We start from the raw sequence: 13,291 nt of genomic DNA, 5'->3' as shown, positions 1-13,291 counted from the left end.
ATCCCGGCGGTTGTTCAAGTTAGTAACACAGCTGTTAAGCGAATCGGGATTTCCCATCAGATGGTCGCAAAAGGTGATTAAGTGACCCTGGGATGTGGCGAGTATCATCAACAAGAGTCCGTTACCAAGTGGATTTGTTTCACGTGACCACAGGGAGGCTCCAGCTGTTGTCAGTGGGAAAAACGGCCCCAAGTCACTTTTTTCCACTACCGTGGTAACGTTGAATGGTCGCTAAATGAACTGCTGTACATTGAGGACTAGCTGCACTGTGTCAGGTTTGGGGGAAAATTGGGGAAGCCTTTGCTTTTTGAAAGTCGTTTGATGATCTGCGGGTAGAGGGAGAGGGAGCACTTTTGATTGTCAGGGACTTTGAAGGACAATGGGGGGAGGTGTCCTTCCCCGCCACTGAAGCGGGCATGCTGGGGGACAGAAGCTCTGGTTTGGCCTGTGCCAGATGTTCATTTTTTTGTCTTTCTGGCAACCGAAGCTCGGCGGGCTCTGACTTCCCGGTGTAAGGTGGTTCCTATTGATCCAGCCGAAATGGATCTGTTGGAGATCTGCCTGCAATGAGGAGCGGGATTGAAGGTGGCACGCCGGAGGGAGGGAGGGAGGGTGGAGAGCGACCCCGCTGGCACGGCTGGCCGTCTAGACAGCTCTGGCTCTTCCTCAAAGCTGGCATCGCTGCCTCTAGCCCAGCTGGGTGGCCCCCTTCAGGACTCCCTTGGCTGTGGGGAGAAACTAGGTCAACACAGAGGAGGCCCACACTGGCAGAGAGGGGTCGCGGTGCCCTTGGGCAGCTTTCATGGGACGTTTGGTGATCCAGAAGGGAAATGCCATGGTCACGGGCAACTCAGACCACACTTACGCGAGCAGTAGCCGAGGGCATACACCAGTGTTTCTCAACCTTGGCAACTTGAAGATGTCCGGACTTCAACTCCCAGAATTCCCCAGCCAGCATTCGCTGGCTGGGGAATTCTGGGAGTTGGAGTCCTGACATCTTCAAGTTGCCAAGGTTGAGAAACACTGGCATACACAATGGCAATTGGTGTGTGCGTGGGCCTGCCACTCGGCTCAAACAACCTCCTCCCCTCGACGAAAAGGTTGGGGGACTGTGCTCTGTGCAGCCTCCGAGAGTCCCCACTGGGAATGACAATCGGCGGACCGCAGGGTGGAAACCGCCTGCGCAAAGGGGTTGAGGGACACTGTGGGTGACCCTGGATGAGAGTGGGGCTCTCTGGGAAATTCACAGCCTCCCCACCACTTCTGCCCACACAGACCACCACCCTGATTGGGCTGCTGAAGACGGCCCGGCTGCTGCGCCTGGTGCGCGTGGCCCGCAAGCTGGACCGTTACTCGGAGTATGGCGCGGCGGTGCTCTTCCTGCTGATGTGCACCTTCGCCCTGATCGCCCACTGGCTGGCCTGCATCTGGTATGCCATCGGCAACATGGAGGGCAAGACCATCGGCTGGCTGCACTCACTGGGCGGGCAGATCGGCAAGCCCTTCAATGAGAGCACATCGCACCTTGGCCCCAGCATCAAGGACAAGTACATCACCGCCCTCTACTTCACCTTCAGCAGCCTCACCAGCGTCGGTTTTGGCAACGTGTCGCCCAACACCAACCCTGAAAAGATTTTCTCCATCTGCGTCATGCTGATCGGCTGTGAGTGTGGCTGCCCAGGGAAAGGGGGGGAGGCTCAGTTGGGGTGGCCGCCCAGGAGGGCATCTGATTTGGGACAATGTTTCCTTAGATTGATGTCCTGGGAGCATCGGCCCCTCACAAAGGGTGGGTGCTCTCTGTGCATGCTCACAGAAACTCTTCTTGGCGTGCAGGACGAGCTGGAACTGAGTGATTCCAAAGCACAGCTTTTCCATAGCAGCAGGCGGCGTGTTGCGTATCGCCCTGTGGATTGGGAGGGGGGAGTTTATACCCAGATTTGCCGCATAGTGGGGGAACTGTCTTGAGCCTGGCCAGGGGTACCACTGTGTGAGGCACAACCCTTTCTGGGTGCCAAAATGCTGAGTCCAGGCACCGGGAGTGATAGTAGCTGACGGATGTCTTCCTTCTCGCCAGCACTGATGTATGCCAGCATCTTTGGGAACGTCTCGGCCATCATCCAGCGGCTGTACTCTGGCACCGCACGCTACCACACCCAGATGCTGCGGGTGCGAGAGTTCATCCGCTTCCACCAAATCCCCAACCCCTTACGCCAGCGCCTAGAAGAATATTTCCAACACGCCTGGTCGTACACCAACGGCATCGACATGAATGCGGTGAGTTTGAGTAGCCCCTCTGCCCCCCCTCCCAAGGACCTGGCTGGTACCTCCTCCTGAGGGTCTGGGGGTCCAGTGTCCCCCTGATGGGATCCTGGGGATGGAAGCGCCTGTGCCACTGGGATCTCCCACATTCGAACACCCAAGGAGTACAGAACAGGAGTCCACAACATCCGGTCCATGGTCCACTACCGAGCTTCAAGACATTCCAAACTGAGCCACAGAAGTGGTTGAGCATGTATCTACATCCCCACATATTTGGGTGGCAGGTGAGCAGTGGTGGGATACAACTGCTACAGCCCGGTACGGGCGTACCGGTGCGTGCTGGGAGCACCAGGTACTGTTCCGGTATGGTGCTCTGGAGGGCCCACCTGCCTGTCCACTCTCCTTACTGCTATTTGAGCCGATAAAGGCTTTCGCGCATGGAGCACATGATGCCTGCACGACGTTCCACTGAGCAGCTGGGGCGTCGTGGGTGCTACGCGCGTGCTGCACGTGTTCACGTGGATGCCGGGCCCCATTGCAGCGTATTGGTTGCAACGGGATCCGGAACCCACCACTGCAATGAGCATGTGCTCACACTCTTCGTTGGCACAATCAGCAAGCGCACGTTTCCACCGCTCGCGGGTACTTCTCAGGATGGGGAGCCCCTAGGGCCCCGATTCAAACTCTGCCCCCTCCAACTCTCACCCCCCTGCAGGTGCTGAAGGGATTCCCCGAGTGCCTGCAAGCCGACATCTGCCTGCACCTGAACCGCACCCTGCTGCAGAACTGCCGTCCCTTCCGGGGCGCCAGTAAGGGCTGCCTGCGCGCCTTGGCCATGAAGTTCAAGACCACACACGCCCCGCCCGGGGACACCCTGGTGCACGCCGGAGACGTCCTCACTGCCCTCTACTTCATCTCCCGCGGCTCCATCGAAATACTCCGAGGAGACGTGGTGGTGGCCATCCTAGGTGAGGAAGGGGCTTCCTCCCCATCCTTGTTCCGCCACTGTTCATACAGAAAGGACAACCCTCCCTCTCAAGTGTCCTCCCAGAATGCCCCTTGGAAGGTGGCAGCACCCCTGTATTAATACAAGTAATCAGGGGTGGGTATCACATTTTTTTTACTACTGGTTCAGTGGGTGTGGCTAGATGGGGGGCATGGGACTGAGTGGGCATGGCCAGCTTGATGTCACTCACACACACCCAGTCCCATGACCCCTTTTCACCACCGAAACAGTGGTGAAAAGTTTTGACAAGGGTCGGGGGAGGCGCCTCCAGCCTTGTCGGAACGAGGGTTGGGGGTGATGTCTTACCTATTGTATTTTTCAGAGTATAAGATGCACCTTTCTCTCCCCTAAAAGCACATGGAAATGTTGGTGCGTTGTATACACTGAGTACAGCCATTTTTGGCCTGCGGAAGCCCTGCCCCGCATCCCATTTTTGCGAAAAAATGAGACGTTTTCCCCCCAAACAGGGGTATTTTTGCCTTCCCCCAGTTCTACTGAAGCCTGCAGAGGGCTCCTGGGGGCCGGGGAGGACCCATTTTTTTTTCTTACTTTCCTCTTCGAAATCTTGGTGCATCTTAAAGTCTGAAAAATACGGTACTTCCCTTAGAACTGCCACAGCCAGGCCTCCCATGCCCCAACACCTGTCGCCCCATTGCCTGACCAGTTCGACATGCCACACAGCCTCCTGCAAGTGGCAGCAACGGTGTGACAAATCTCGCAGTGTCCTCCCGGAAGCGGCTACAAGTGGCTGCAGAAGTCCGGACGTGGCAGGACAGGTGTCAGGACGTGGGAGGCCTGGCTGTGGCGGTGCAGGGCGCATGGGGCAGCTCCACAGACACACCCTTGCTTGATTTTTACACATACGCCTCACCCCACCACCAGTTGGTGGGACAGAGAGGGCAAGGTCTTAACGGGGGCTTATTTTCAGGCTAGGTCGTATTTTTCGGGGAATCACAGTAGCCTCCCCGTGGTCACATGATCAAGATTCAGACCCTTGGCAACTGATTCCCAAGCCTTCCCTCTTGTATCCCCCTCCCCACAATTCAGGGCAGTCTGTCGTTGTCGTGAAGCACGAAACAAACATAAGGTGGCAGCTGACACGCATCTTCTGGCTAGTGTCCCACCATCCTTGCGCCTTCTCTGTCTACTTCCCCAGGGAAGAACGATATTTTTGGGGAGCCGCTCAACCTCTATGCGCGGCCCGGCAAGTCTAATGCCGACGTGCGAGCCCTGACATACTGTGACCTGCACAAGATCCATCGGGAAGATCTCCTGGAGGTGCTGGACATGTACCCGGAGTTCTCTGACCATTTCTGGTCCAACCTGGAGATCACGTTTAACCTGCGAGATGTGAGTGCTTTGGGAGGGACTGCCCAGCCCGGGCTAGGGGTCCCCGGAGCTCCCCAGACCCATCCTTCCTACTGAGCCTCGCCCGTCCCCAAGTAAACGCTCGGCTTGGCTTTGCAGACAAACATGATCCCGGGTTCGCCTGGCAGTGAGGAGATGAATGAGGGCTTCAACCGGATGCGCCGGCGCAAACTCTCCTTCCGACGGCGCACCGAGAAAGGTGAGCGTTGGCCAGAGGTGGCCCCCCACCCCCGTTGCCCCCCTCCCTTGAAGTTTGCTGCTCCTTCCAGGGGCCCTCAACCTCCCCCTCCCACATCGGAGCCTTGAAGAGATTCAAGGAGTCGTGTCAGGTTTCCTAAAAATGCCCTAATTGATTCATGAGTCTGGAGCCAAGTTTCAAAAGAAAACCAGTCATTTATTAGGAGCCCCATTTTGGCAAGACCTTTTTGCAGTCAGATCTGAGCTTCGTTTGAATTATATCTGAACTTTGCCCTATTCCTTCCCTCCCTTCAGTCTGTGTCATAAATCACATTCCCCAATGAGGTGCGCCCCTCCCAAGCCTGCTGCAGTCATCTGAGATCCGACTCTGGCCGAAAGTATGTGTGGAATGTGCTCCCCCCCCTTTCCTCACCATGGCAACTTTAGGAATTGACAGTGTGATCCTGGCTTCATCTGCTGATCCCAATGGAGCAAATGGTTGAAGGGCCAGGAGCAAGCAACAGCTTTGTGGGGGGAGAAGTCTGCGAGGGGGAACCACACATGTACGGCCACTGCAGATTGCCTCCTTTTGTGGCTGTCCTTTGGGTGGGGGCTGATCTTCTGGGTGAGAATCCGGCAGCTGGAATTGCCAACCAAGATGGAAAAAGAGGGCATCGTTGCTCACCCAGCAAAGAAGGTTGGGTCTCCCTCCCTCCTTCCCGCCCTCCCTCTGGGGACCAGAAGACCCAAGGCCCATGGGGGCTGGATCTGGTGTGTGGGGTGCTTAAATCTGGCCCATGGGGCCCGCCTGGAAATAGCAAAGGACTGGCACGTGGTCCCTCTTTCAGCCAAAACAGGGTGTGCAGTGTCCCCTGTGCCCCATTTTTGGCCTACACAGCTTCCTGGAGCATTCTACTGGCCAAAATGGGGCATGGAGAGGTGAGGGTGTCTGGGTGGAGCATCCAGGACAAAAATGGGGAACGGGGGACTCACGAACCCCACTGTGCCCCATTATGACTGGCAAGATTCTGCAGAAAGTGTCCATCCCATCTCTCCCCCCACGGCTGGTCCATGGAGGAGAACTACAATGCGGCAGGGTTTGACAACCCTGCCGTAGACCCACCAGCCTGGAGACATTTCCTGAGACACACCTGCACCCCTAAAGTACTTTTGTGCTCCCTGTTCCGCAGACGATCACCTGGGGGAATCGAGGTCCCAGCCCAAGGTGCTGCACATGGGCCAGAACTGCCAGGCTCCCGCTGCTGCCAGGTGGGAGCCCTGCCTCAGCAGTTCAGCCGTGTCTAGCCCCGCCTCTAGTGACGAGGAGGAGACCCCCGTCCCCATCTCCAGGGCCACGGAGTTGTCGCCTTTCCATGTGACCATGGGACCCCTGGCTGTTCCGCCCTCCGCAGCCCTCCCTGAGGAGCCGAGCAGCGACTCCTGCAACCCTCTATCCGGTAAGGCCTGTTGGGGCGCTCATGCCCACATCATCAATGGGGATAGGAGACAGAAGAGGGAAGGGTTTGGCCTCCCTCACCCATCACACGGGACCTCCATCCCATCTTACGCTGCGGGAAGGCTGTGCTGTTGTCTTCTCCCGGCCTGCAAGGAGCCACGGCGCAGTGCCCCTCTTTGTGGCTGGGGGGAGGCTGGTAAGAGGCTGACCTGCCCATATCGCAGTGACCCCTGGGGCTGACACACACATCCCTCCTGTGTCCCCTCCCAGGAGCCTTTTCAGGTGTGTCGAATATCTTCAGCTTCTGGAGTGAGAGCCGAGAACGTCAGTATCAGGAGCTGCCCCGCTGCCCGACTCCTGCCCGCCCTACCCTCAACCTCCCCCTGGCCGGCAGCGGCAGCCTCCCCTCCAGCAGGCGGCATCGCGCTGAGCTGGAAGGCCGCCTGGACCTGCTCCAGAAGCAGCTCAACAGGTAGAGAGGGTGTGTGTGTGTGTGGTTGTGCCCTGTAACCTCAGCAGAATCATTCCTGGGCATTTGCTAGCAAAGGGAAGGAGGAGGGTTGAAGGATACTCCTCCTCCCCACCCAAGGCCAAGAGGGCCTTTCTTGGTGGTGTCCTCTTCACTTTTCCAAGACCCCAGCCCCTTCTGGAAAAACAGGCACCCCCCCCCCCAAGAGTTAGCTAGAAGGAGGAGAGGGGGAAACAACGGAGGACCCTTCATGCCCGGAGAAAGCCAAATTGGATGGGTGGAACAAGGAAGTTGCCACTGTTCTCATATGGGATGGTGTGTGTGTGTTGGGGGGTGGGGAGTCTCTTCCTTACACCAAAGGCACTGCAGATGGATGTGGAGGCAGTGTGTACCACGGACAGACATCCGTAGAAGAGATGCCTTGTTTGCCTGCCTGGGTCCCTACCCTCTCGGCCCACCTAGCAGTGGGAGCCAAGCCTTGCCAGCCGTTTTACCTTCCTCTCGTCACTTCCACCCAGGCTGGAGAACCGCCTGACAACGGACGTGGCCTCCATCTTGCAGCTGCTGCAGCGCCAAGCCATCCTGGTGCCTCCCACCTACAGCGCCGTCTCCTCTCCGCAGCCCCCATCGAACGCCGAGCCCACCTCAGGGGAGCACCCCCTGGCCCTCCCCCCCATCCTGGCCCAGGTGCTCTGCACCCGGACACAGGTGAGTGTCCCCTCAGAGAGCTGAGCCCTGTCCCCAGATCTGCAGCTCCTGAAACCCGTGCCGGACTCTCGCCTGGTGTTCCGGGATCCCAGCCTTCCGGATGGACATGAGTCTGTCAGATGGACCAGATTCATGTGGCATCAGCCATTGCCTTTGTGGGTGCTGCCCATCCCTTCCCTTTCAAGGGGGCTTGGACCTCCCCCAAGGCCACTTACAGTTGATCTTCTTCTCATTCCTTCTCAGATGCCTCATTTTCCATCTCTCCGGGTGGACACTACTGAGTCTACTGATGAGGTGGTGTTGCTGGTGGAGCCACCCTGCGCGGCCCCTCGGCGCCTTTCTCTCCCGGGACAGCTGGCTGCCACGGGGGGACCGGACTTGCCTCCCGATTTGCACAGACACTGCTCGGACCCCGGCAGTTAATCAACTCTGGACGGAGACCCAGATGAGGGTCTCTTCACGATGGGGAGCATACAGTGGACAAAGATTGCCAGGAGCCTGCGCGACCCACCCGAGGGGCGGCTGCCTGGCATGGCCGAGCAGAGCTAGCCACTCTCCCATGATGACGTTAGCTGGCCTAACAGCTGGGCAGATCCCGGAGGATGCCTGGGGAACTGGCGGAAGGGCTGCAAGAACTGTGGACGACGACGTGGTGTGAAGGACATGAGGAGGATGTAGGCGGAGCTGACAGGACGCTGACGGCAAGGATCTGAACTTTGTGATGTACCATCCTTCATGGGTTCCGGGGTTTCAATCAACCCGGGTGGCTGAGTGGGGAGTCCAGGAGAAAAATGGGTGCTCCTATAGGGACCCCAAGCTGGAACCCCTGAGGAGGGCAGCGGGACACCTCCCCATCTCCTTATGGGGAGTCTTTGTGATACTCGGAGGGCCCCCGTACCCCGCTTTCTTTTTTGAGAGACCCTCTCCCCTCCAGGACTTTCATAATCCAACCTTTGCTTCACCAAAGCGATTTCTCGGTGGGGTGTGGGGAGGCTCCAGCTGAGCAATAATTCCAAGCCCTTTGAGTCCATCAGGGGGGACCGTTCGAGATCGGAGCAGCCCGCATGGGAGAGCTGAGAAGTTGTGAGAGTTGTAGACAGGCGGGTGTGGGTCATTTACTGCTGGATCACTCCTCCCCTCTTAGAAACCGGGCTGTGTTCACAGCTCCTCCCCATTACACATGGGGCTGCAGGCAGGGCATCACTCCCCATCTATTTGAGGGGTGTGTTCTCTGCACAGTGCACCCCACTTTCTCAGCCACTCCTAAATGTTCCCACTGATGGGAAAATGGGGTGTAGGGGGACACAGTGGTGAATGGGGGGAGGTCTCCTCCCCACGTCCCATTGCATCCCCCTCCCCTTTAAAGCAGCAGCCTGCTGGATGCAACCCCCTTCCTGTCATTCCCCATCGGTCCCTCTCACTTAGTAGCAGACAGCTAGGTTCCATCAAGGGGGTGCTGACGGCACCCCTCCACACTGCAGGTTTCCAGACCCCCCTCTTCTCCCAGCTTGCCCCACACATCAGAATGACGCACGTTACATCCCGCGCCCCCTGCGCATGCTGTCCTCGGCAGTAGCAACCAATGCCCAATAAACTTGGAGTGGATGACTAAACCCCCTCCCCACAGGTCTGGTCTCTTTGTGGGGGGGGGGTTCACAGGGGAGGGCTGTGTGCTTCAGCCTGGAAGTTGCAAAGATTGCCTGGAAAAGAGGAAAGCTGGTCAGAAAGTCCAGGCAGTCCTGGACTTACGACCACACTGGAGGCCCAAACCTTTGTCTCAAAGCGAGTGATTGGTTCAGTGGACATGGGCCCCTTTTTGCAACTGGTCTTGCCAATGTTGCTAAGTGAGTCACTGCAGTTCTTAAATTAGTAACCTGCTTATTAAGTGAATCTGGCTTCCCCATTGAGAGTCAGAAGGTCACAAAAGTGGATCATGTGACCCCGGGACACTGCGACCGTCATAATTAGGAGTCAGTTGCCAAGCATCTGAAATTGGATCACGTGACCCTAGGAATGCTGCGATGTCGTAAGTGTAAAAAATGGTCCTAAGCCCTTTTTTCGGTGCCGTCGTAACCAGAGGTGGGTTCTAGCAGACACGACCGGCAGTTGGCTTTTGGGTGCACTGCATACGCAGGCGTTGCACACTCGTGCGCTTGATGTGCGCACAGTGCAATAAAAATTGTTCTGCGCATGCACAGAAGCGGAAAAACAAGATGGCATCACCCGGAGAACCGGTTTGGGGGCGTGGCAAGCCTGAGTCACTGCCAGTTCCAGCGACCCAGGCTCCCAAACCACTATCGGTTCCGCCAAACCGGTCTGAACCGGTAGGAACCCACCACTGGCCATAACTCTGAACAGTCACTAAGTGAACTGTTTTAAATTGAGAACTGCCTGTATATATTTCTTGCAGTGGGGGAGCAAAGGGGGGAGATAAAGCATCCAGGAGGGGCAACCAATTCTGCCCCTTCCCCATTTTCTGTACTGATTTTGAGGACGCATTGTGACGGGAACGACACCACAACTGGTCTACACAGAGCTGCCCCACCTGGTACTTTGGGTGTTAACAGCCCCTCCCCCAAAAGACCCATTCAGCCAAGCCCCACATCCACAGGAAGTCCTCGATTTATGACAGTTTGTTTAGTGACCAAAGTTACAACGGCACTGGAAAAAAGGATCATTTTTCATCCTTACGACCTTTGCAGCATCCCCGTGGCCACGTCTTTGACACGACCCCTGACTCACATTTACAATATACAGAGCGTCATGGGGAGGTGATGCGACCTTCCAACCCGATTTGCTTAACAACTGTGTGAGCAAGTTAAGACTGATTCACTTCGAAGTGGCCAGAAAGGTCATAAAATGAGGCAAAACGCAACGAATGTCTGACTTAAGCCACTTAAATTTTTGGGCCCAAATACGGTAGTAGGTTGAGGACCTACCTGTGTGCCTGGGGGTGGGACGTTGTCCTAGGTACCTGGTTCAGTTGACAGACAACGCAATGGACTGACCGTCGAAGGAACAACAGCTGGTCGTTTCACTCGGGAAGAGAGGCTGTTCAGCGTGGAGACACCATTTTTTACGTGACACCCTAAAAACTGGAGGAGTTGGTGGGAAGGTGGGGGACTCCCTATCTTGGGAAACACTGGAGCGCCCCCCCCAGGAGATTCAGGAGAAGTGCGGTCATTTGTGACCGTTTTTTTACACGACCGTTGCCATGGCCTCACAGTGGCTCGTATGTCCGACTGTCACAGTGACCCAGGGTCCCGACCGTCTGACGAGCAATATCACGGGCATTCCCATTATTCATTAGTAACACGGCGGTGAAGCAAACTTGTGTTACTAACTGAATAGCGGCAGGGATTGGCTTCACAACTGTGACCAGGACAGTTATGACCTTCATAAAACGGCAAAACCACTGTCTCGGTTAGCAGCAAAAGTGAAATTGTTGTAAGGTAAAGTCTACCTGTATGGGTTGGTTTGGGTGCAGAGTGTGGCAGAGCAACTTCCCCGGCAGGGCCACTGCGAGTGTTGTGGCTGCGTGAGCCACATGGGTAGGGGAGTTGCTGTTGATTGGCGCTGTGGGTGGGGCCTTCAGTGGCACAGGGGCTGTGGGGGGGGGGTGTCTAGGGCCGTGATGGTGAACCTATGGCATGCATGCCAGAGGTGGCACGCAGAACCTTCTCTGTGGACACACGCGCCATTGCCAGCTGCTCCTCTCGTTTCGGGCATGTATGTCTTCGCAGGCGCCGGAGGGATGGAAAACAGCCTGAAAATGGCCAAAAACAGCGAAAAAATGACCTGAAAAAGCCCTGAAAATGCCGAAACAGAAGCTGTTTTCAATCTGTTTGTCAGGCCATTTTGGCCCCAAAATGGCCTGAAAACGTCAACTGTTCTAGGGGCTCAATATTCTTGGCCTTCTACATCCCGAGCTGCCCTTTGAGAGAGAGTGTTGTGTGTGGCACCATTTGTGTAGACTGTGCTTCGAAAGGTTTATCCCAATTTATTTTCACGACAGCCCTGGTGGGTAGGGCAGAGGATTCCCGTGGCCCAAAGGGGAAGCCCTGCTCCGACAGCCACCCTCTGGGGAAGCGGGACTACAGAGGTGTAATACCTGCAATCCTGAAGTTCCGAGACTCCCCCCTTGTGGCCCCTTGCCCCTTGTTGTAAATAGCAATAGTTAGACTTATATACCGCTTCATAGGGCTTTCAGCCCTCTCTAAGCGGTTTACAGAGTCAGCATATCGCCCCCACAGTCTGGGTCCTCATTTCACCCACCTCGGAAGGATGGAAGGCTGAGTCAACCTTGAGCCGGTGAGATTTGAACAGCCAAACTGCTGAACTGCAGTCAGCTGAAGTAGCCTGCAGTGCTGCATTTAACCACTGCACCACCTCGGCTCTTAAAGTCAGTAATGGGCCAGGAGGGGGAGCAAGTGAGGCAGAATCAGCACCAGCTGCTGGCAGTCGAGGGACAGCTAGTCCTGGAAAGGATCTGGAGTGGGGAGAACACCAAGGGGGGGGAGGCAGTTCCTCCTCAGTCTTTCTGCCCACAGACCCTCTGCCTGGCCAGGGGCATCACTAGATGAGGTCCTTCAGAGGGTGTGTTTCGAACCGGCGACAGTGGCGTTCCATGATCAGAAGGTCCCAGCTGAGCTAGATGGGGCTGTAGGTGCCGTTGTAGCTGAAGGGCACCTTCGTCACGCAGTGTCCCGGGCTCTCTGGAGTCCAGCGCTGAATCTGCACCCCGTGCCCAGACTCTTTGGGACGCACGATGACTGTGCGACGGGATGCCACCGAGGGGTCTTCGTCGAAGAAGTTGAAGGGGCGCAGTAGGAAGCCCACTACATTGCCGGGTGTGGCCGTGTTGGGGATGTCCTCCGAGTGGGGGATGTGGAGGAAGCCCACCGTCACCCAGGCCACCAGGTCCTGTCGGAAAGAAATCTCCAGTTAGAAACGCACATAGACACATACACAACACACACAAACATACAACCTTCTCTCTCTGACCTGCTTGTCGATGCTCTCGTCGTTCCGAAGGAAGTTTTCAAAGCTCACGCTGGGGTGCCATGGGTCGTTCTGGATGTACAAGCTGCTGCTGACGGCTTCGTTCTCGTGCTGTTGAGTCACCGCTAAGTGGTACCTGCCAAGAGGATGTCCTGCCTCAAGTTCCAGGTGTGGCTGGGGTGACCCTGCCCCACCTGTCCAGATGAAACACCTGTGTCTGAAGATCCCGATGCCCTCCCTCCAGTGGTGGATTGCAGGCAGTACACTCCTGTACGGGCGTACTGGTGCCTGCCAGGAGCACCGGGCACCATTCCAGTATGGTGCTCCAGAGGGCCCATCCACCTGCCCGAGCTCCTTACCTGAGCTCTTTGGCACTTCCGCGCACACGCACGGAACATACGGCACCTGCACGATGCTCTGCCGAGCAGCTGGAGCATCGCAGAGGCATCACAGAGGTAAGGACGCATGCGTGCATGTCCCATGCGCACATGCATGCATGCATGCTGCGTGCATGCATGTGGGAGATGCTGAGCCGCATTGCACCGTACCGGTTGCACGGGGATCCAGAACCCACCACTGCCTCCCTCCGTCTCTGCAGCACGATGCATCTCCATTGTGTTGACATTTCCATACTGTAGAACCATCCAGCAACCAGGAGCCCTCCGTGGTCCTGTCCCGCGTCTCTGCTACAGGGCCCCCCTCCCATTTCCCAGTGTTCCCCACACCATGCTGCTGTTGAGTCTCCCCACAAGAACTGGTGGACGCCGCCTTGCTTGTTTCCCTAAATCCAGCTCTGCTTTTTCGGCCCATGCTGCTCTCCAACCCAGCCTTGTATCCGAAGTGCCTG

At 56.7% G+C, this 13,291-nt stretch overlaps 2 protein-coding genes across 3 annotated transcripts in view; one reads left to right on the top strand and one right to left on the bottom strand.

Annotated features, from left to right (window-relative positions):
- Positions 1–9,056, top strand: part of KCNH2 (potassium voltage-gated channel subfamily H member 2) — a 38,914-nt gene extending 29,858 nt beyond the window's left edge. For both annotated transcript variants that reach the window (XM_087712314.1, XM_087712313.1), the window contains exons 7-15: positions 1,276–1,663; positions 2,075–2,274; positions 2,975–3,227; positions 4,422–4,615; positions 4,733–4,832; positions 6,001–6,267; positions 6,537–6,738; positions 7,254–7,443; positions 7,687–9,056. In XM_087712314.1, coding sequence (XP_087568440.1) covers positions 1,276–1,663; positions 2,075–2,274; positions 2,975–3,227; positions 4,422–4,615; positions 4,733–4,832; positions 6,001–6,267; positions 6,537–6,738; positions 7,254–7,443; positions 7,687–7,866 — 1,974 coding nt within the window. In that variant the 3' untranslated portion in view covers positions 7,867–9,056. The remainder of the gene's footprint in view (positions 1–1,275; positions 1,664–2,074; positions 2,275–2,974; positions 3,228–4,421; positions 4,616–4,732; positions 4,833–6,000; positions 6,268–6,536; positions 6,739–7,253; positions 7,444–7,686) is intronic.
- A 2,785-nt stretch (positions 9,057–11,841) lies between these two features.
- On the bottom strand, positions 11,842–12,891 carry LOC148045682 (diamine oxidase [copper-containing]-like; the record flags this gene model as incomplete). The annotated part of the gene is made up of 2 exons (XM_087712209.1): positions 11,842–12,366; positions 12,448–12,891. Coding segments are annotated over 2 exons (717 nt in total), but the record flags the coding sequence as incomplete, so codon positions are not given.
- Positions 12,892–13,291: the final 400 nt, after the last annotated feature.

Source organism: Thamnophis sirtalis, unplaced genomic scaffold (assembly GCF_051295495.1).
Source record: "Thamnophis sirtalis isolate CommonGarterSnake01/CBP01778 unplaced genomic scaffold, rThaSir2_p1.2 scaffold_4, whole genome shotgun sequence".
Lineage (NCBI taxonomy): Eukaryota > Metazoa > Chordata > Lepidosauria > Squamata > Natricidae > Thamnophis > Thamnophis sirtalis.
The sequence above is the reverse complement of the archived record's forward strand: the minus strand, read 5'-3'. Positions and strand labels throughout refer to the sequence as shown.